The 24,014-nt window shown below is 46.1% G+C and overlaps 1 protein-coding gene across 2 annotated transcripts in view; it reads right to left on the reverse strand.

Annotated features, from left to right (window-relative positions):
• Nucleotides 1-404: 404 nt before the first annotated feature.
• The window catches only part of LOC117068698 (ubiquinol-cytochrome-c reductase complex assembly factor 1), a 109,330-nt gene continuing 85,720 nt past the window's right edge, over nt 405-24,014 (reverse strand). For both annotated transcript variants that reach the window (XM_033186223.1, XM_033186222.1), the window contains exons 8-10: nt 12,734-12,811; nt 4,470-4,583; nt 405-1,893 (exon numbers count right to left, since the gene is read on the reverse strand). In XM_033186223.1, coding sequence (XP_033042114.1) covers nt 1,759-1,893; nt 4,470-4,583; nt 12,734-12,811 — 327 coding nt within the window. In that variant the 3' untranslated portion in view covers nt 405-1,758. The remainder of the gene's footprint in view (nt 1,894-4,469; nt 4,584-12,733; nt 12,812-24,014) is intronic.

Here is a 24,014-nt window from a genome sequence, read left to right on the forward strand (position 1 = left end):
AATCTCGCTCCTTCAAAGGCAGCTCCATACTGCAAGTTGCTGTGTTTCACGACCACAAAGTCCTGTGCAGACAGGACCAGCTCTCTAGGCAGGGACCGTTAGCTGCTGGAGGGATTCATCCAGGGCCTGCATAAACACTGGTTGACCGGGATGCTAAGAAGGGGAGTCAGGTGCTGGACCAGGGCTGGACCAAATGACCTTTCAAGTTCCTTCCAAATCTGAACTTCCAGGATTCTAAAGCAAGCCCGGTAGCTGAACTGGTGCCATGGGCTGGAATCTGTGGCTGGGGAGCTACCCTGGGCAGCAAATGGGTTAACGCTCAAATAACTTTTATATATGAATTAATGTGCAGAGTTGGGAGCCAAAATCTGTTCCATTAATTTTTCCATCCATTCCAGGAGCAGTTAGGTACACACAGTAAAGTTTATTTTGGTGCATGGTATACTTCACTCCATTAAAAATAAATTAATCAGCAAATTCCTGCCTGGCTCAGCTCTGGTTTATGTAAATAGTGCCCAGCTGTAATGAGTTACAAGGTGTTATTATCTCACACACACACAGGAGGCTTCACTCTAGAGCTCCGCTCGCAACAAAAGCATCTTAAATAAACTGAGAGAAGGCGGTTTGATTTGTAATGTTTTCACAGAAGTGGGATATACCTCACCCATATAGAGTTTCTTTATATGACTCATTTTATAGCAAGTTAAATGAAGGAAGTTTGATGGGGGAGGAAGGGGTAATATGGTTCCCCACTCCCTTTCTTCACTTTAAGAAAATCCCCCAAGAGATGACCTGCACTGTGGGAGGAGGGGCTGGTCCTCAGGTGCTCAGACCAAGGTGGCTCTGCAGCACGTGCTTCAGAAGTTGGGAAGGGGGCCCAAAGCTAGGCACAGGTCTGGGTCTGCTACAACTAAGCCAGGAGGAATGTTCTCTTCTCCCCAATATCTCATGAAAGGGGGGGCCAAGAGAGGAGACAGCATGTTCCTCATTCAGTTCACTGTGACAAAGGTGACTTTGTTCTCAAGGCCTTCTTCCAAATGACTTAGGATGTGAAAGCCCTTGGTCATCAGAGGCCTCCTGGGTCCCAGACGAGGGGCCTGGCTGGCTGTGCCTTGGCCTGAACAGAGACACATCTCCATGAACTAGAGGCAAGAGCAGCAGCAGAGACCATCCCAGCCTCTTCCCTTTCTCCATCACTAACTGAGTTGGGCGGTGCCCTCACTACCACATTCACCAACTCAGGCAAGTTTCTAAGTCCCTGGAATAAAGAAGGGCCACGGCAGAGAGAAGTCTCTGTTTCTTTTAATGGCCAACTCAACCCCATGGCTGGAAGCCGAGGGACAATGCGTGGTCGCCGTCCGGACTCCGCAGCATTATAATCCACTCCTAGGCCACAGCAGGCCCTGGGGGGTTTCCCTTTTGAACCTACGCCATCCCTTCCTCAGCCTTTGAGAAGAGCTGTCAGTCACAGGTAGTTGCTGGAGGGGGTTGGGGAGTGTGTGCTGGGGGACTCTCACTCGGGGCTTCCCGAGGCAGAGGACATGCGGGAGAGCTAGGGGTTCTCCCATCCCTGTATCCCAGCAGATCAGACTCCTGGGCACACTAAGAGGAAACTCAACACAAATGGGGCCAGGTATTTGACAGATGCTGTTCAGAGGTCAGTTCAGGCCACTTTCTGCAGGGTCCTGGACCAACAGGCACTTCTCTCCTGGCGGTTCCTCGAAGCCAGCTGGCCAGCCGTGCAGAGGGCCCAGCCCATCAAAGTCCCTGGTCGTTGTAAGTGGGAGAATGGGGCTTCAGGATGCTCTGAGGATTCTTCTCCACTAGAGGGCGCCAGCTCACCTCCCCTGTCAGAAGCAGATCCTCCCCGTTCATGGAATCCAGGTACTGCATCTGCAACCAGAGGAGTGGGAAGGAGGAAGCGACAGAGGCAGGACAGACGTGAGGAGCCAGCATCAGGAACCAGCCTCCCAGAGGAGAGGAAGGAAGGGGACGGGGCATGAGGGGGGTTTCTGACCATCCCAGGTCCCAGGCCAAGCCGTCTCTGATCCAGATAATTTCACTAAGTTGGTTCGGAGAAAGCAATCACTGGGGAGCTGGGTGGGGCGGTTGGGGTGGGGGCGGTTAGGGAATTCCCTATCACACCTCTGAATGGAGATGGACACACATCTCCCAAGGACTCGTCTCCCCGTCACGCCCTCCCTAGACAGCTCCTGCAGGCCAGGAAGTCAGGGCTTGCAGCGCACACAGCCATGCTGTCCACCCCAGAGCTGCCGCGTGAGAGTCCTGATTCTGTCCCTTCCCAGTGCTGCTATCCAGGGTGGCCGCTTCCCCTCTCTGAGATTTAAGTTCCCTTGCCTGAGAGAGGGGATAGAAACAGGTACCTCACAGGACACATGAAGAGATTCATATATGCAGTGCGAGTCACTCACACTTTAAGCATATGTATGCCTCTGTTGTCCTCTAGTGGGCCCCTGGTCAGTGGGCCCTAGCATCACCCCTCTAGGACAGTAGGGGCAGACGGCTCTGCCATTAAAATGGTCATCATCCAGAGAAGCCACTGCTGTAAGGCCAGGAGGCTTCATCTTAAGCTTTAGATCATTCCTCCTTCCAAGAATCCACCATTCCGGTTGCTTCCGCTTCCAGCTGCTGACGCTTGAACTCAACCCCAGCCTCTTGCACGCACCTCAGCTCTGGATTCCCATGTGCCCTGCCATGTCTTCCCTAAAGCCCACTCCTCCTTACAGTGACTCCATTTCTGTCCCCAGTGCCACCACTCTGCCCACCTCCTGGGTTGAAAATCTCAACAAGACCTGTGGTTGGCTCTTGGGTCATCAGCCACACCAAGCAGCCTGCTCAAGGCCCAGCTCCTGCTCTTCCTTTCCTGGCCTTCAGCACTCTGCCCTCTCTGTATCACATTACGGGCTAGCTTACTCCAGGGTTAGCCGTGTGCCTGGGCTTCCTCACCAAACCATGAGCTGGCCCCTCGAGGGCAGGACTGGATCTTATTAATCGTTGCTTTCCCAAGAGTGCCTGGAGCAGCAGGTGCTCAAAACGTTTTGCTGACATAACTGGGTCCCCACCAAAGCTCCCTGCTTTCCCAAGAGCCCCTTTGCTGTTTTTCCACTGCCTCTCACTGGGGCCACATGGGACCTCTTGTAGGGACAATGGTTGTGGCAGCCCCTTCCTAGAGGGCCCTCAGAGAAGTCCCAGGTGTGTCTTGTTGTGGCTTCTGGCACAAGCCCACCATGGCAGATGGAAATATTGGGCAGGTCTCTCAGAAAACACAGCATCTGCTTTGAGAATTACTACTCCTGTCTGAGGGTGAGTCCAGTCAACAGGTAGTACGAGAATTCTCTGTGGGTGGGGCCCTCTGGCCATGCCATGCCTTCTCCCTGGCTCTGGCAGATTTGAAGAGTGGTCAAACAGAAGTCCTGGCTCCTGGGATTCTCTACCCTGTGGGTCTGCAGAGCCCCGGTATGTGGTTTTTCCAGCAGTTTACAAGCTAGTCCTATTGGCCCTGTCTTCTCAAGAGCTGAGCTCCAGCCTTGCCCTTCCTGGTTGGAGGCTTGAAGACCATGGATACAAGTGAACAAGAGAGTAACAGTGGGGTGACACCCCTTCAGCTCCAAGGGCCAGGTCATGAAGCAAAGGTGTGACTCATGGCACAGCCTGAGTTGTCTGAGGCAGCTGAGGCCTCAGTGGCCACATGAATCACGCAGCTTGGGGCCCTAGGGCAGCTGTGCAGGCTGACTCACTGGGAGGCCCTGGAAGAGCCTCTATGTCCTCTTCCCTGCCAGTCAGCTCACTCATCTATCAAGTATGAGTCTCCCATCAATACAAGATCTGAGGGCAGGGAGGTCAAGGAATTAATTCCCTGGGCTTGAGGAGAGCTATGTGGGTAAGCAGTCCCCACTGCAGAGCTTTCTCCTAGAAGCTTTGATGTCGGGGAGACCAGGGGAGCCAGAGGGGTGAGAAACTGAAGTGGGGACACCCTGCTTGACCATGGAGAGCATCTAGCAGGAAGACGCTGTCTGTGAAATGCTGCCTGCTGCCCAGTCCTGCTGGAAATCAGGAGCAGGAAACAAATCCAAGTGGGTAGAGAAGGGGTCCACAGTGGGCGGCTGCCGGTGCTCATATCTGCCAGGACTGTGGGCCCAGCTGCTAGCATAGCACCCGGCACATAGTAGGCAATGGGGTGCACAGTGAATGAATGACTCAAAGTTCCTGAGAGCAGGAGACTACTCGATGCCTCTTCCTCTCTCTTTCTTCCCATTTCCCGCTCCCTGGCCCAGTTCATGGTTGGACACACAGAAGGCGCTCCTTCTTCAGCGTCTAGCGCTGATGTGATCTGGTCAGAATTCTCTCGGACTGCTCCTTGGTAACTCAACCTCTCATGATCCCCTGGAAGCCCAAGAGGAGGGCCCACTGTTGCCAGGACTTGGGAGGGGAGGGAAAAGGTCGCTCACCTGTTTCCTCACATACTCTACCAGCAATTCAAGATGTCGAGGGTCTTCACATTTCCCATTGAAGAACGTTCTCCAGAGGGCAGCGGCCAGCCCATGATCATCTGAAAGGATCCCCTGGAACACAGAGCACAGCAATGGTCTCCGGAGGGATCCACAGAGCCAGGACACAGATGCTGGGGATACTGTGAACATGCTAGCAACCGTGGAACCGACTCAGAAGGACCCTCCACACATAAGAGGAAAATGGGGTAGTCACACAGTAGAGGTGGAAGGGGTCTTACAAGGGCATCTGGCCCAGTCCCTTCATTTTATTACATATAGAGGAAGAACAGGGGGTCCAGAGGGGCCAAGCCACTAGTTAGGTGATGCAGAGCGGGGACTCAGGCACAGCTCCCTCTACTCCGTACTGTGCCTGGCCCAGGCAACGCTTGAGAGGCCAAGAAGAGAAACAGTAGCAGCAATGCTCCCCTTGCTGTCCACAGGGCACAGGCTGGGAATATTGTGAATGTATGTTTCTCCCAGGAATGGAGGTGGGCATGGACTGTGCCTTCTTGCTTGGTCCAAGGACATATATTTGCAAGGCAACTGGCTCTTTGGGGAAGGGAGCCAGCTACCTTGTCTTCACTGTTACCCAACTCAGCATTTCACAGACAGCGTCTTCCTGCTAGATGCTCTCCATGGTCAAGCAGGGTGTCCCCACTTCAGTTTCTCACCCCTCTGGCTCCCCTGGTCTCCCCGACATCAAAGCTTCCAGGAGAAAGCTCTGCAGTGGGGGCTGCTTACCCACATAGCTCTCCTAAGTAGAGGAACAGGATGTTCAGCAGGATTGCTGGGGCCACAGAGGGCCAGGCTCAGAGCCTGCATGTGTGTGTGTGCCTAACACTGCCTCTTTTGGCACAGAAGAGACTTCTGTTGGGAAGCTCAAAGATTACAGAGCAAAATGAGAGCCCCAGCCACCAGCTAAGGACATTTTCTAGCTTGGACCTCTAGAGTAGGGAGGGTTGAGAGTCTTGCTTCCTGGGGTGAAGGTGACTGATGGAGCAGGCCCTGAGAAGTTGCTCTGTCCAGATGCCAAGGTAGTGTGTGGAATCGATGTGCTGACTTGAAGTCAGAAGGCAGATCAAGTCCTAGTTCCACCTCTGCCAAGATCAGTGATGGTGGCAGTTGACTAAACCAAAGTCTCAATCTTGTACTTCTTAAAAACAGATGAAGTTACCTGCTCTACTTACAGCATTCTTGAACTACTTGTAAAGTGTAATCTGTTGGATACAAAGATTAGGCGTATGCTTTGGCAGACAGCTGGGATATAGTCAAAACAGTGGGGTCTGGGGGCCAGAGCACAGAGTTCAAATGCCAGCTCTGTCATTTGATGGCCGTGTGGCCTTTGAGAAGCTATTAGCCAATCCTGAGCCTCAGTTTTTCATGAGTTAAACAAGCCTAATAATACCCATCCCACAAAGTTGTGAGAAGTGAGAGACACTGGCCATGAATGGCTCTATAAGTGGTAAACATTACGCAAAGACCCAGGATCACTTTATTCGACATTATATTGTGGTCTGTCCTCTTGGGCATTGTGGTATATGAGGTCTGGCTCCAGGCCTGCTGCCAGGAAGGGCCATGTCCAGTATGGGGTGCTGACAGTTTGGTAGAAAAACATTCCACCTGTTCCAAATGCTCTCTGATAAATACTCCTTACAGTTCCACAGCTTAGGACTGTCCTGGCACAATGGCTGAGTCAGGAAAACTGGCTTCTTTTGGCAGATGGGGAAAGGAGCAGAGGACAAGCTCAGGCACATCACCCTTCTGCAAACGATTTGCTAGCACAACAGCATGCCTGTGTCTACTGTGCCTGGGCACATGCCAGAGCACTGCTGGCAGCAACCCACATGTGCTGTGCAGAAAGGAATGGGATTGGGAGTGGGTGTTACGGGGACCTGGAGAATGGGCAGAGCCCAGGATGGGAAAATAGGCAACTTTAGCAGCGGGTGAGATGGCTGGGAAGGGGCAACTCCACAATCAGGAATTCCTGAGCTGTCAGAAGGAAAAGAATGACTCAGGACTCACTAATAGTGAGAACAACCCAACTGTTCCAGACTGTTAGGGTTCCCTCACACACCTGGCTCCTAATGATTATGTATGCCAAGTAGAACAGATATTATATTCGCGTTTGCTTTGCTTTGCTTTGTTTTGAGATGGAGTCTCACTCTGTTACCCAGGCTGAAGTGCAGTGGTGTGATCCTGGCTCAGTGCAACCTCTGCTTCCCAAGTTCAAGTGATTCTCCTGCCTCAGCCTCCCAAGTGGCTGGGGACTATGGGCATGCGCCACCACACCTGGCTAATTTTTTGTATTTTTAGTAGAGATGGGGGTTTCACCATGTTGGCCAGGGTGGTCTCGAACTCCTGACCTCAAGTGATCTGCCCGCTTTGGCCTCCCAAGTGCTGGGATTACAGGTGTGAGCCACCGCACCTGGCCTGTATCCCCATTTGAAAGATAAGTAAACTGAGGCTTAGAGACTAGCTAACTGATGACTGAACTAGAACTAGCATGCAATGATGAGGTGAGGGATGGTGACTGACCCACTCTAGTCAGAACACAGAACCTGGCATAGAGTGGGAGAGCAATCAGAATGGCTGAATACCCAGCATTTTGGGAGGCCAAGCTGGGTGGATCACTTGAGCCCAGGAGTTCAAGACCAGCTCGGACAACATGGTGAAATTGTTTCCACAAAAAATATAAAAATTAGCCAGGCACGGTGGCACACGAGTCGACTCAGGAGGGATGAGGCAGGATGATCACCTGGGCCCGGGGAGGTCGAGGATACAGTGAGCTGTGATCACACTGCTGCACTCCAGCCTGGGCAACAGAGTGAGACCCTGTCTCAGAAAAAAAAAAAAGAATGGCTGAATAAATTAACGCACACAATGTCAGCCTTCTTCCCACCACACTGCTAGCGTAAGGCAGTGAAAACAAATGAGAGACTAATCTGAGGGTGCACATTTCAAACTAAGAAAGCAGAAAAGGAAGAAGGGTCCTGGGAACCAAACATGAGGACACACTGTAATTTCCACCCAATCTAATCGGGTGCCTACTTGTTTTCCCTCACAACACAACAAAGCATCCTTCAGAAATTAAGACATCTAGGTCTAGAGTAACTGAGAGGAAGCCAAGGGGATTGTTTTGGTTTTGGAGGGTTCTGGTTCTGATTAAGGGTTTAGAGTGGCAGAGTTCCACTCAGTGAAGACTGATTTGACATCACTATGTGCTCAGCATAATGCTAGGAACACAAGAGTCACCGCAATATGGTCCGAGCTCTCAGGGAACTTGCAATCTAGCTGAAGGGACAAAATCAGTGCACATCTAACAGCAGCAGAGTAATACCCTGGAGAATGAACACATGCCAAGCTGCAGAATGAGACTCAGCTATACTCTACATGGCTGCCTCCTTGTTCTACAGTCTTAGCTTTTATGACAACTCCTCAGAGAGACGTTCCTGGTCCACACTAAGTCATTCCCCCTGTTATTCTCTCTCACCGCACTGTACTGTAGTTAGATATTTATTGCTTGTTTATCTGTTACTTGTTTACTATGTCTCTCAATTATAAGGTAAGCTCCAGTGGGAAAGAGCCAGACCATGTTTGTTTTATGCACCAATATATTTTCATGTATCACACATGGTAGACACTCAAAAGCTACCTGTTAAATGGATAATGAATAGATGGATGGGTGTTGAAATTCACAGTAAAAACACAAGACAGCCAGAGAGGTCAGGAAAATCTTTCTGAAGAAGTGGGCCTTTAAGAATTGGGAGAATTGAGCTGGGCTTAACTGGTGAATTGGTGGCTCACGCCTGTAATCCCAGCACTTTGGGAGGCCAAGGTGGGCAGATCACAAGGTCAAGAGATCGAGACCATCCTGGCCAACATGGTGAAACTCCGTCTCTACTAAAAATACAAAAAAAAAACTAGTCGGGCACAGTGGCACCTGCCTGTAGTCCCAGCTACTTGGGAGGCTGAGGCAGGAGAATTCCTTGAACCCGAGAGGCAGAGGTTGCAGTGGGCCGAGATTGTGCCACTGCACTACAGCCCGGCAACAGAGAGAGATTCCATCTCAAAAAAAAAAAAAAAATGGGAGGATTTGGAGAGCTGTGGATTTTTATTTATTATTATTATTATTATTATTTATTTTTTTGAGATGGAGTCTCTCTCTGTTGCTCAGACTGGAGTGCAGTGGCGCGATCTCAGCTCACTGCAAGCTCTGCCTCCTGGGTTCACGCCATTCTCCTGCCTCAGCCTCCCGAGTAGCTGGGAATACAGGTGCCACCACCACGCCTGGCTTTTTTTTTTTTTTTTTTTTTTAGTAGAGACGGGGTTTCACCATGTTGGTCAGGCTGGTCTCGTGACTCTTGGCCTAGTGACCTACCCACCTCGGCCTCCCAAAGTGCTGGGATTACAGGCGTGAGCCACTGCGCCCGGCCAGCTGCAGATTATTCTAAGCAAAAGAAAATGTTCAAAACATTTACAGAGGGAGTACCTACAAGGTACGCCAGGTCCTGAACCAGGCCCTAAAGCCGACCAAGACTCAGCTACTGCCCTCAACCCCTCGTTTTAGGTAGAGTCTCAGTCAGACACAGCATGTCTATGGGGCAGTAAGGCAAACGGCCTAAGAGAGAGCACAAGAAATATAAAGGCAGATAGGGCACATAGCAATGGGAACAGTTCACAGAAGGCCTGGAAGTTCAGGGAGCAATTTGGACCTAATGTCATAGGAAACAGGGAGGTACCCAGAGCGTCCAGTGAGGGGGAAGAATCTAAGCAAGATTCTAGGAAAAGGTTGCTGTACAACAGTGCTGTCCAACAGAACTTTTTGTGACTATGGAACTGTTCTGTATCTGCACTGTCCAAGATAGTAGCCACATATAGTAACTGAGTATCTGAATTTTCCATTTTATTTAATTAATTTAAGTCAAAATAGTTGCATGTGTTTAGTATTGAATAGCTCTAGAACCTTGTGATTCCAAGTGTGGTCTGTGAAATGGCTGCACCCCGATCACCTGCAGCTGATAGCAATGCAGAATCTCAGGCCCCACCCCACACTTGCTGAGTCAGAATCTGAATTGTACCTAGGTCCTCTAGGTGACTCATAGGCACATTAAAATATAGGAAAAACTTCTAGAATTGCACATTAAAATCACCTGGGAACTTTTACAACTACAGATGTTCACCTCCACCAGTTAAATCAGAAGCTTTGGGGGATAAGACCCAGACACTGATATTTCTAAAAAGTGTCCCAGGTAATTAGTATATTTTCCCAAATTTCCTGCTCTTAAAAGTCACCTTGGAGTGACATATTGAACCACCAGGTAGCACTCCTACTGAATTGGAATCTTCAGAGAGGTGATAAAGATTTAGATTTTAAAAGCACTCCAGGTGACTCTTGTGGTCAGGCACAGTTGGGTAAAATGGCTCTGCCAGAATGGACTGGATGGGGGACCGGGAACAAACAATTCGGTACATTTTTATTAATATTGATAAAAGGATCGACTGAGCCAACAGAGCCACCTGCAATAAAGACCATAAACAAAGGCTCATAGAGAGGTGTAGTTCTTCACTCCTAAGCCTCATCCTTTTCTGTATAGTAAGGCTTCTACAATTACAATTCGTCCTCTTTTATAATTGATACGTAGGCTGGATGTGGTGGCTCACACCTGTAATCCCAGCACTTTGGGAGGCCGAGGCAGGCGGATCACCTGAGGTCAGGAGTTCAAGACCAGCCTCAACATGGAGAAACCCCGTCTCTACTAAAAATACAAAATTAGCCGGGCGTGTTGGTGCATGCCTGTAATCCTAGCTACTCGGGAGGCTGAGGCAGGAGAATTGCTTGAACCTGAGAGGTGGAGGTTGCGGTGAGTCGAGATTGTGCCATTGCACTCCAGCCTGGGCAACAAGAGTGAAACTCTGTCTCAAAAAAAAAAAAAAAAAAAAAAGATATGTACACTTGAGCAATAATTCTCAATTCCCATCCCATAACCACCAAAAGCTCATGTTAAGTTAATGATGTGTATAGTATGCAATCTAAATGCTTCCTTCTAATTCAGGATATGTAGTAGAACAGGAATCAGGAGACCCTATTTTAACTGGTCCTATGACCCTAACCAAATCATTTAACTGGATTTTTTTGGTAAGCTTGTCTCCTGGCTTTAATTATTATCTTCAGGCTGGTAACATTTCCTCCAATCTGAACTTCAGTTCCTTACTTTTGTCCTTTTGTGCATTTCTCACTCTGTGACTACCACATGCCAAGCACTATGTCAGGCCACATAAATGCAAACACAGTAGGCATTGCCACTACCCAAAAAGAAATCCCCACCCAGCCAAGGTGACAGATAATGTGAATATAGTAAGCACTGTGAGAGTGCAGGGAGGGTGGAATGAGCTGAGCCACAGCAAGTTCAGGAACTGCTTCCCAGGAGAGGTCATGCTTGCATTAAATCTGGAGGTAACCATAAAATCAGTATAAAAGCATCTGGTTAGTTTAAAATATCAGGTGTTCATTACACCATTCTTTCTACATGCTTGAAATCTCCACAATAAATGATGGGGAGAAAAAAGATGAGATAGATGAACCTCGAGGGCATTATGTTAAGTGAAATAAGCCAGTCACAAAAGGTCAAAAATTGTATGATTCTACTTACATGAATTATCTACAGTAGTCAAATTCACAGAGGCATAAAGTCAAATGAATGGTGGTTGCTAGGGGATATGAGGGAAAGAGGGAATAATTATTGTTCAATAGGGACACAGTGTCAGCTTGGAAGATGGAAAAGCTCTGGAGATGAATGGTGGTGATGGTGCAAAGCAATGGGAATGTACTTTATGCTACTAAACCATATAGTTAAAAATAGTTAACACTGACATTTTATTATATGCATGTTTTACAATTTTTTAAAAAAGATGAGATAGATCCAAATGTCCTGATGTGGAAGGACACCCAAGATACACACTTCGGTGAAAAAAGCAAGTTGCAGAATTGTGTGTCTAGTGTAACTCCAGTTGCATAAAGAAGGAAAAGAAAAAGGTGCTTGTCTATGCACAGACAACATTTGGAAGGACATCCAATAAACCAGGAATTAAGTTTTTGTCTGGAGCAGGATAGGAAATAGGTCTTCTCATTTCATGGTTTTTTTTTTTTTTTTTTTTTTGAGACCAAGTCTCACTCTGTCACCCAGGCTGGAGTGCAGTGGCGCAATCTCAGCTCACTGCAGTCTCCACCTCCCAGGTTCAAGCGATTCTCGTGCCTCAGCCTCCCAAACAGGTGGGATGACAGGCGCATGACACCATGTCCGGCTAATTTTTGTATTTTTAGTAGAGACGGGGTTTCATCACGTTGGTCAAGCTGATCTCAAACTCCTGACCTGAGGTGATCCATCTGCCATGGCCTCCCAAAGTGTTGGGATTACAGGCGTGAGCCACCGTGCCCAGCCAGGTCTTCTAATTTCTACTTCAACCATTTATGTACAGCTTTACAAACTTTTATTTTTATTTATTTATCTTTTTTTGAGACAGAGTCTCACTCTGTCACCCAGGCTGGAGTGCAGAGGCACGATCTCGGCTCACTGCAACCTCTGTCTCCCAGGTTCAAGCAATTAACCTGCCTCAGCCTCTGGAGTAGCTGGGATTATAGGCACCCACCACCATACCCGGCTAATTTTTGTATTTTTAGTAGAGATGGGGTTTCACCATGTTGGCCAGGCTGGTCTCGATCTCCTGACCTCAAGTGATTTGTCTGCCTCAGCCTCCCAAAGTGCTGGGAGCCACTGCGCCCGGCCAGTTTTACAAACTTTTCAAATGAGCACGTATTGCTTTCATAATTAAAGCAAAAAAAAAAAAAAAAAAAAGTGTATACTTTGCCTGGCAGACCACACTGTTTACATGAATGTCCTCCTCTCTCTGGGAGCACATGGGGCTAAGACAGTGTCTCATTTGCCTCTGTCCCTCCATCCAGCACCCAGCAGTCACTCAACAAATGCCAGTTGAATGGTTTGACCATATTAAATACTGCCTTCTTTCCCAAACATGTGGCATGTTTCCCAAACATGCTGAGCATATTCATTCTCGCTGCCCAGTTGATGAATATGAAGAAATAAATACTACGCCATGGTGGTAGCCAGTAACAATGGTCCCCGCAGCTTCCCTCAGAGGCTCTCATCAAAAGCTTTTGCTGGGGGAGGCCACTGTTCTGCCTAAGCCTTGGTAAATGATCTTACCTCATCATATCCCAAGATCGCTGCATAGAAATTATTTGTCATGAGGATCATGTTCTTCTTCAGGATATAGGGATTAACCTACAGAAACAAATGGCAAAAACAAAAGTATGAAAGAAAGAATTAAAAAAACCCAAAAAGTATGATCTTTGACTCTTAGCTGTCACAGACTTTTAGTAGAACAGAGAGACAGCCACTAAGAAGTCAAGCTGCCAGTCCATTCTCAATTCCCTGACCTGTCAGGATTCTCCCCAATTTGCCAACTTCTTTTAGGTTTTGATCTCAAATTACACAAGTCAGCTTAATGAACTGAGCCCCAAACACATGTTGAGTTTTGTGCTAAATCCTATGAACCAAGTATAAGAAAAGGTTTCTTGACTGGAGGAGCTCAGTCCAATGTAGGAAAATAGGCATATAAAAAATAATTACACTGCAACATGTTGCCTCAAATCCTATTCCAAACATGCTGAGTGATAAATGGGTTTTAGTTTTACCTGCTTGAGGGAGCTGGTAAGTGCTCTCCAGGAGGTAACATTTAAGTGAACCTTGGAGGAGGAGGAGTTTGACAGAGGAGAGTGAGGGGGAGGAGGGAGAGACAGCATTCTAGACAGAAGGAGGTGTGCAAAGGTGCAGAGGCTGGAAAGAAAATGACTGGCACAGGGAGGGTGTCAGGGAGGGTGAATGGGCAGGATCACGGAAAGGTATGTTGAGACTAGGTTAGGAGACATCTTAAGGGTCACTCAAGAGTTTGTTGTGATGAAAAAACAAAGAGAAGGAAGTGGTCAGAGATGGGAAGAGGAGGGAGAGAGGCAGGACTGTGAGAAACATGCTGAGGAAAAAGGGGGGCCTCTGAGGCTATGGAAAGGAGGGAAGAACAAAGCAGGGGTAACTGTGAAGCAAGAAGAATGTTAAAGTTAAGAGATCATCTTGGCTGGGTGGTGGTTCACACCTGTAATCCCAGCACTTTGGGAGGCCAAGGCAGGCAGATTGCTTGAGCCCAGGAGTTCAAGACCAGCCTGGGCAACATGGTGAAACCCCATCCCTACAAAAAAATACAAAAATTAGTCTGGTATAGTGGTGCATGCCTGTAGTCCCAGCTACTTGGGAGGCTGAGGTGAATCACTTGAGCCTGGGAGGCGGAGGCTGCAGTGAGCCAAGATCACGCCACTGCACTCCAGTCTGGGCAACAGAATGAGAGTCTCTCTCAAGCAAACAAACAAAAACTCAGAGACTGTTTTAGAAATGCAATTCTGGTGAGATGGTTGAGAGTCCGGTAGAATTCCTCTCTCCTCTCAGGGAACAGCCTGGCCTGGAGGATCTTTAGGGCCCAGAGTGAAGTTCGCTGAATGCCTTCAATAGGGAACAACTCTGACCTCCAGACAGTAACATGCTGTAAGGCAGGGTCCACGTTTTATTCCTCTTCACGATCCCAGCAGAAAGCCAGTGCAATGTAGAGCACAGAGTAAGGACTCACTGACTATCTGAACTGATGGTTTTGGAAACAGCCAAAAGGCATTTGGAACTTTATATGGAGAACAAGATTTGTGCTTAACAACTCTGACGGTGACCATGCCCACGGTCATCTCATTTACCAAGTACCTGTCATGGGCCCGGAGCTTTATGGACACTATCTCCTCTAATCGTCACCAGAACTCAGAGGTAGATGTGTTACAGTCACTCAGACTATAAGTGACTGTGTGAGAGACTCAGCCGGGTGAAGTGATGCCTTGTGTCGCAGAGCAAATGCATGATAAAGCTGAGATCAGCATCCAGGTCAGTCTGAATCCAGAGTCCACGCTCCTTTCAGTCTGCCAGGGTTCTGCTTCTGGGAGGATAATTTTACTTTGGGTCACAAATCAAAGACTGAGTGATTTTATCCTGTGGCTCATAACTAGTCGGAAGAAATGCAGAAAGGGTGATCTGGATTTAGACTCAGAAAATCTGGGTTCAAGTGATAGTTTTGCTATGTACACAGGATGTTATCTTAAGCAAGTCAACCGGAGACCATTTCTTTTTTTTTTTTTTTTGAGACGGAGTCTCGCTCTGTTGGCCGGCCAAGCTGGAGTGCAGTGGCATGATCTCAGCTCACTACTACCTCTGCCTCCCAGGTTCAAGCGATTCTCTATTCTCCTACCTCAGCCTCCTGAGTAGCTGGGATTACAGGCATCCGCCACCATGCCTGGCTAATTTTTTTGTATTTTTAGTAGAGATGGGGTTTCACCATGTTGGCCAGGCTGGTCTTGAACTCCTGACCTCAGGCGATCAGCCTGCCTCAACCTCCCAAAGTGCTGGGTTTATAGGCATGAGCCACTGCACCTGGCCCCTTTTCTTTTAAATGCCCTACACACAGGGCTGTTTGGAAGAGCACGTGAGTTAGCATGCATTCATTCATTCATTTAATAATGTGTGTATGCTGAAAGCCTTGGTAAACTGCAGAATGCTCTGCAAATGTACGGAATTATAAGTAATAACTTCTGGTTTGTTTACGTAAAACCAAAACCAGTTCCAATGCTTTACAGTCATGGATAATTTTCAAAAATGAAAGGATTGTGAAGCTCAAGGCTGGAAAATGTAGACTGGATGTAAGCAGGAGTGCAAACCATGACCTATCCCACACACCTTCAACCAGGGCCACATTAGCCATCCATCCTTGGTATTCTCACAGCTCTCTGGGCATACTTTCTCCCCTGGGTACACACACAGTTTAGAGCTGCTTATGCACCTGTCACTCCCACTAGTCTGGGAGCTACTCAAGGGTCATAGGAACCATGTCTGATTAATCTCAGCACCCCCATCATCTGGTCCAGAGCCTAACCCAGAGCAAGGGCTAAGACAGGCTTGCTGGTAACTGAATTTTGACAAGGGCCTGTGTACTACGCCATGCATAGCATGTTCTACCCAACTAGTTTTCTGGGGGGTTTTCTTCTTCTTCTTTCTTTCCCCCTGCTGAATACCTTCCATGTTTCTGGAATTTCAGAAACATATACTGCCAGACTTCTACTGTCCCATCTGCCAGAAAGGGCTGGGGTAAAGGGAAGAGTCAAGAAACAGGCCAGAGCTAGAGTTCGTTCCTTCTGTCATGTGAGGATGAGACTACAACTCAGACCTCCTGATACCCACACTTGGAGGCTTTCCCTACTCCCACGTGAGTTGTTCTTCTGTGTTAGGAATAATCGCAGCGATATCATAATAATATAATGGACAATATCAGAGGTATCAAAGAGTAAGGCAGGAGCATCTCTCAGAGGAAAACATTCACTGAACCTGCCTAGCAGAGCTAGTTTATGTCATGTATCACACCATTAAGCTCTGGAGCAGGAAGGGCCCTCAGAGATTACCTAGCTCAATACCCTTGAGGAAAGGGTGAACTGAAACCCAGAAAGAAGAGACTTATTCAAGGTCACACATCATAGTGTCAGAGCCAGGATTAGAACCTGATTTCTGGGTGAGTGCTTTTCCTACTTTACCATCTGCAGGGTATTTCCAGAGATCACCGACACATTCATCTGCAAACCTCAGTTCTTGCTTTCCAGCAAGGCCCACATACATACAAACACATTTTCTCCTCTTGGGATACACCTGCATTCTGGTTGGCTACTGCCCAGGAAAAACAGAGCGCAAGACTAGAGTTCCTTACTAGCAAGGCTCCTTGACCTTCTGGTCCTATATTCTAACTCCAGTGACCTGTAGGCTGCCTCTCCCTTCACCTCTAGCTGAGACAATGGCAAGCTGCCACAGCTAGAAATGCTTTTCAGAAATCATCACCCAGGCTGGATTAGATCACGAAAAGGGCCCTTCCTGGAAGAGGGTGAAAGTGTAACCAGTACAGACACATGATCTGCAGGGCAACAGGTGAGGGCAAGTGACAGCAGCTTCCTCAACTACCAGACTCACTTGGCGGGGCCCTTCTAGCTAGTCCAGCAGCCAAGGGGAGCGGGATATTCGCTCTGGTGAATTCCTGTTGGATTTTAGTCCCTCATTTAAGTTCCTGGTTGCTGGTGTGCAGGTTCCCCGCCTCTCCACTGCCAGATCATACTATATGGAGCGCTCTGCCCATGACTACACAGCTGTACCCAGCAGAAGAGAAACTCCTCCCAGATAGTGTTGGGCCGTTCTCTTATTAAACTCATCCTTTCCATAATGCTTTGCTTTTTATAAAAACCCATACATACAACGCCACAAGGAAAAGGTTCCTTTTATATCAGTTACTCATATTTTCCCATTTATTTAAGCCATTAAAATTCATGCAGATATTTTATAAGCCATCAGGATTCAGTGACTGGTATTACTGAATGTTTAATAATAAACTAAACAGAAGAAATCAGAGGGTTAAATGATGACTGCAATTCCTGTAATGACTTAATTAAATTTTTATTGAGTACATAAACTATGATGTCACTTCTAGCCAACCATGGGCCTGCTTTCCCAGCATGTCACAGGGAGGGAGCACTCAATAGGAGGCTCGGCTAAATGAGCAGCAGGTCTCAGCTGAAATGGGGAAGGGAGTAAGGCTCATGTAACACACTCAATAAATTATCCGTTCATTTTTAAACAAAGTCCATGAGTTATAATATATTTGCCATGCACTTTTTATGACATAATAAAAATGTTACCTTAAGGATTACTTAACACATACTACAAATGTTATAGCAGAGGCAGGCACAAGGGGCAAAGAAAACAAACACGAGCAGGCCAGGGACAGGTCCTGGAGTTTATGTCCCAGGGGAAACAGCATAGTATATTAAAAAGGGAATGCAAAAAAAAAGGAGAGGATGCAAGAGTTCAGGGTTACTAATCAGCAGATTAATGAATGAGACAACCAACAGGGAACACAAGTAAGGCAATAATGAATCTTGCAGGGCACATGTTTAATTAAAGTAGCATTCTCAAGGAGGAATATTAGCTTTAAAGAGATGCCAGTTCATTCGAGGCCAATTCGCTGTTCTCTTTCCTCTTTTCACTGTTGCTGCTCTTAAAGATATTTATGTGACTGCTTAACAGAGGAACCAGACTATGTGGATATAGGGACTGACGGGAGATCAAGTTTTAACTCCTCCGTGAACTCTACAAGGCTTCTAGTGATCTGCTCTTGGCCATTGTTTCTGCCTCCCCTCCTCTTGCCTCCCTACTTTACCTCACCCTGCAGTCAGTAAAGTATGTGCATAGATACATCATGCTCTTGTCTATTTCTTAGTCACACTGCTGCCAGGAATCCTTCTCTTCTTTATCGACTGATGGAAGGGATGCTAACTCCTTATCCTCTAAGACTTAGCACACATATTATTTTCTCTACTAAGTCTGCCCTCATCACCAGTCTACAGGTGCCCCAAAGTGATTCAAGTCTGGAGACGGATCCCATCATTCATTATTTACCAAGTGCCAATAACTGTGTTTACACATTAGCCACTTAAACCTTCCCAAGGACTCTAAGAGACAGGAACTGTTACTGTCTCTGCTTTAGAGAAGAGGAATCTGATGTCTGGGAAAGTTAAAGCTAGACAGCTAGGAAATAGTGAGGTCAAGATAAGAATACAGAGCAATCCAACTCCAGTGCCTGTGTTGGAACAGACACCGGAATGAATGTAGCTGCCCCTTCCTGTGCCCCATAGCTCAGGCTATCTGCAGAGGCAGAACTAAGAAATGCCAATGTGGTCTTGGGTAAACACAACTCAGAGATTCCAGTTCCAGTGGCAGCTAGAGACAGCCACCAGATGGGTCATCAGTGGCCAGTTACTAATACATCTGATATTCCTAGTATAGCCAAGCTCCACTCCTGGGAAAACCTGAGGTTGGGAGTGGGTGTAATTATGGTGGGGGGATGGGAAAATAGAAGAAAGTTGGCATGGAAAACACTGATAAGCACAAAGGTAAGAATAAGCTTTAAGGTTACTGGCTTGAAGCAAAGTTGCTAACAGCAGCAGACTAAGAATTTGCTGGAATGAATGAATGACAAAGGACAGCCAGAGTTGCTGGCTGAAGCCTAAGGACTATATCAAATTCATCATAAGGCAACAATGCAACACAAGATTGTAGGTCATGTTTTAGCTGTGCTGTAGTAGACAGTAATGCCACCACCCATGCTTTGCAGTGCCAATGCCATGTTCTACAGTCATTGTGTGGCAACAGGCTGATGTGTACTGAACATCAGCTAGCCTATTTAAAGTTCAGGTTAGAAATTAGCCCACTGTGGAATATTTTATGAGATACTTAGAAACAGAGTAAGAGTAGATAGACAAGAGAGACGGGGACATGGAGAGACCAAACAAAAAAGTCTACCTGTTACTCACATGCATTATGACTGAAAGACCTATTGAGGGTCTTTTAGCAATGATGACAAAATACAAACAAAACTCTGTGTGTGCACACACACACACACGCATATCGGGCAGTTCCAGAGAAAATTGTTAATACCAAGAATAAAAAGAAAAATATTTCAAATGAAAGACAATTTCTTTCTCTCTTTTTATAGAATAATGTGAACATTTAAATATAGTATGTTCCCGTTGCGATGAAAGGCCAACCTAAACTCAGCATGAGGAGATCCATTTTAAAATCCATTTTAAACATTTCAGACTTTTAAGGTACAAGGGAAGTTTGCTATATGATAACATGCTTTTTAAAAATATTCCCTTCTTGGCTGGGCAAAGTGGCTTACATGTATAATCCCCATGCTTTGCGAGGCCAAAGCAGGTGGATCACTTGAGGCCAGGAGTTCAAGACCAGCCTGGACAACAAAGTGAGGTCCTGTCTCTACAACACAGTAATAATAATACAAATCCCTTTCTTATTTATTTTGAAAATTCCTGTTTTGCTGCTTGGGATCTACATGTTCAAGACTGCGTAGCCTGATAATGTCCTGAAAAACAAGGGATATGGTTGGCAGACAGAACTGCAGAACCAGTAGCCCTAATTTCTATATAGTCACGGAGTACAACAGTCCTTCCCTCAGGCTTGGAAAATAGCCAAGAGAGAAAAGATGTATGTCCTCAGAAATTCTAGTCATTTGTCCAGCTGAGAAAACATGCGAACACATAATATTAAGTCTACAATCATCTTTAAAAGGAGCTGATGAGGTACATTAAGGTTCTGAGATGATCAAACTACCATGGCTATTTAATTTTCTTCTCTTTAGGGCATTTGAATAAGGGGAATATTACAGCTATAATCTACTTTGGTTTCTGGAAGCTTTTTATAGTATACCACATGACAAGTCTCAGGCATACTCATTAGAGAAGCCAACACCTGGCTTGAAAGAGTCGCAGTTTTAACAACAGCACTGATGGTGTGGAGTCCTAAAGGAAATAATCCTGGGGACTATCTAAAATCCGTACTGATAATAATGATGGCAGTGATGGTGGTAACAACGATTACACAATGCATTTGATAATATTTTCATTTTATGATCTTATTTTTGCCTCACAACCACAACCCTGCCCTCAAGGAGCTCACAGCCAAACTGCTATTGTTGTCCTGACTCTATCAACAAGGAAACAGAAGCTCAAAAATGTTAAGTGGCCAGGCACGGTGGCTCATGCCTGTAATCTCAGCACTTTGGGAGGCTGAGGCAGGCAGATAACCTGAGGTCAGGAGTTCGAGACCAGCCTGGCCAACATAGTGAAACCCCATCTCTACTAAAATACAAAAACATTAGCCAGGCATGGTGACGCGCACCTGTAGTCCAGCTACTCAGGAGGCTGAGGCAGGGGAATCACTGAACCCGAGAGGCAGAAGTTGCAGTGAGTCGAGATTATGCCACTGTACTCCAGCCTGGCAACTGAGCAAGACTCTGTCTCAAAAAAAGGAAAAAGAAAAAAAAATGTTAAGTGACTTGCAGTCAGATCACATCCTGCTTGTAAGTGACAGTGCTGGGACTTTTAACTCAGATGGCCAGTCTCTAAATCTACTGTCTAAGCCATCACACCTTTCTGCTTCTGATGAGTCATATGAGAAACGGAAGAACTACACAAGCACAAATCTAAAATTGCTCATTTCTGCACTTTGGAAAGCAAGAGTAAAACAGACTCTTTTTAAATTTAGAAAAACTGTCCTTAAAAAGAAGATGAGATTCGACAAGGTCAAATGCACAGTATTATGTCTATATTAAAATAAAAAAATAACAGGATGAAGCAAGGGTCTGGCCAAGTAGACGTAATAGCATACCAGAGCAAATTTCCCTCATGAACAGATAAATCAGAAATATGAAAAGGTAATTATTATTACCTATATTAAAGGAAAAGCCATATGCAAAGGTCAAAAAGTTTTCTTTCCTCATTTATTTTAATAGTCAAAAGTCTTTGTCGTAGCAACCATACTTAAGAATGAACATGGAGAAACCAGAGAGGTTTCAAGGAAGAATGTCAGATATATATGGTTACAATGGGTTGGCACTAGTCACAGGCCAGGGCGTTCAAGATTCTATGGCTAACAGAAACACCCAGAGGCTATTCCATGGATTGGTTAGGTTGCCTCCATCATCTGCCTCAATGGATCAGTAGATCTTAGAAGTACTCCAACACTGAGGTCTCTATCTCTTTTTGCATTTCTTCCTTATGTTCAGGACCTACTCTTCCCCAGTTCCATGAGTTGGCGGCTGTTGATCCTAGAATGCTGTCCCCTCATCACAGAGATGGACACATAGCTGAAGCTGCTAATCAGACTCTTGCTTCTGAGAGTAGAAAAAAACAAATATGAAAGGAAGCTAAAGTTGGATCTCCCTTGGCAGGACACCGTGGCTCATGCCTGTAATCCTAGCACTTTGGGAGGCCATGGCAGGAGGACTGCTTGAGGCCAAGAATTAAAGACTAACCTGGCCAACACAGCAAGACCTCACCTCTAAAAAATAATAAATAAAATAGTAAAATTGGGTCACCCTAAAGAGACTATACATAAGTTCCTATTGCTAAGATCACTTAGCTATCCTGTATCTTTCCTTCCTGAGTCCTGTTATTAAACTCTCCATTCTGTGAGCCTTAGTTACCTTCCAATAAATACTTTGGTTGCTTAAATTAGCTAAAGTCAGCCTCCCAAGTAGCTGGGATTACAGGCACGCACCACCACACCCAGCAAATTTTTTTTTTTTTTTTGAGATGGAGTCTCACACTCTTGCCCAGGCTGGAGTGCAGTGGCACGATCTCGGCTCACTGCAAGCTCCGCCTCCCGGGTTCACGCCATTCTCCTGCCTCAGCCTCCCGAGTAGCTGGGAATATAGGCGCCCGCCTCCACGCCCGGCTAATTTTTTGTATTTTTAGTAGAGACGGGGTTTCACTGTGTTAGCCAGGATGGTCTCAATCTCCCGACCTTGTGATCCGCCCGTTGGCCTCCCAAAGTGCTGGGATTACAGGCGTGAGCCACCACGCCTGGCCGAGCAAGATAATTCCATTTACACCCACTAGGATGGCTATAATTTAAAAAGAAAAGAAAAATAAGTATTGCCAAGGATGTAGAAAAACTGAAACGCTCATGCATTGCTGAAGAAAATGTAAAATGGTACAGTCAGTGTGGAAAACAGTTTGGTGGTTTCTCAAAAGGCTGAACATAGAACTACTGTATGGCCCAGCAATCCCACTCCTAACTATATGTCCAAAAGAATTGAAAGCAGGAATTGAAACCAATATATTTGTACACCAATTTTCAGAGTAGTATTATTTATGACAGCCAAAAGGTGGAAACAACCCGAGTATCCAATGACAGAGAGAAACAAAACGTGGTACACACATACCAAGGGATATTATTCAGTCATAAAAAGGCATGAAATTTTGAGATATGCTATAACATGGATGGACCTTAAAAATGCACTCATAAATGCATTATGCTTAATGAAATAAGTCAGACACGGGAGGACAAATGTTGTATAATTTGATTTATATGAGGTACTTAGGCACCTTCAGAGACAGAAAGTAGAATAGTCTACCTGGGGCTGATGGGAGGAAGAAAGGGAAAATTATTATTTAATGGGCACAGAGTTTTTGTTGGGGATAATGAAAACGTTTTGGGTACAGATGATTGTTACAAAACACTGCGAATGTACTTAATGCCACTGAATCAAGCATTTATGAATGGTCAAAATGATAAATATTATGTATATTTTACCACAATAAAGGAAATCTCAGTTATAAACAGTTCTTCTCAGACAGTCATTTCAATCTGTGGCTTAACCATGTGTGTATTAAAGCCTCTCTTAGGACACTTATCCATTCAGCACAGTGGTATCATGAGCTAACTGATGTTCCTCACCAGATTATAAACTGTCTTGGTACAGAACTCTACATTGCATTGTACATGATTGATAAGCACGTATTAAGTACCTGCTGTATTCTACTGTGATATATGCTGGAGGTAAAAAAACAATAAAACACAGTACTTGTCCTCAAGAAGTTTATAATCTCATGTGGAAGACACACCTAGCACGTTGTATATAAAAAATAGCAATGGTATAGGGACTGAAAGGCTTGAGAGAAGAGGCAACATTTATTATAGTGGGTATTAAAGGGTGAACAGGTATGTTCAGACAGAAAGAATGGTATGTATAAAGGCACAGGGAGGTGAATAAGTACAGCATTTTCAGAGGAAAGTTTGTAAAACACACACACACACACCACACACACACACACACACACACACACACACAAAACCACAGAAGCGCTCATGGTGGCAAGAATCAGAAGGTGGAGCTGGAAGGGCAATTTTTGTGAGATTGTAAATGGCCCTGAACGCCACATGAAGGAAAGAACAAGGAAGGGGTCTAAGCACAGGGAAATTGCATGGACAGATTTATTTTCAAAAAGTAACCCTAGAAGTACAGATCACAAAGTTGGGAGAAGGTCCAGAGGCAGGCAAACCAGAGGAGACTGCTACAATGGTCTAGGTGAGAGTCCTTAAGGAACTGAAACAATGTTAAGTGACAACAGGGACAAAGACGAAGAGGCATGCTTTCGAGAGAAATGGCTACAGCCAGAGCAATGGGATTTGATTATCGAGTAGATGAGGAGGAGGAAAGGGGAGGCCATGACTTGCACGTAATCAGACTTCACTGAAGAAAGCGGAGAGAACAGAAAGATGAAGACAGAAGGCAAGTTCTATGCATCATACACTGCTGACTTTCTGACCCTGGCAGCGCCAAGTGTAGACAACCAGTCTTGTATGATTTTAGCAATCGCCATGCCCTTCATGTCTCCTATGTTGTGGTAATGGAAAATCTTACTTGGATAAGATGTAATATGAGCAAGATGTGTATTTAGTTTGAGCCCGGCAGGCGTCTCCAGTGGAGCACAGGCATAACACAACA

This window comes from Trachypithecus francoisi, unplaced genomic scaffold (genome assembly GCF_009764315.1).
Source record: "Trachypithecus francoisi isolate TF-2019V2 unplaced genomic scaffold, Tfra_2.0 Lachesis_group21, whole genome shotgun sequence".
NCBI classification, from domain to species: Eukaryota; Metazoa; Chordata; class Mammalia; order Primates; family Cercopithecidae; genus Trachypithecus; species Trachypithecus francoisi.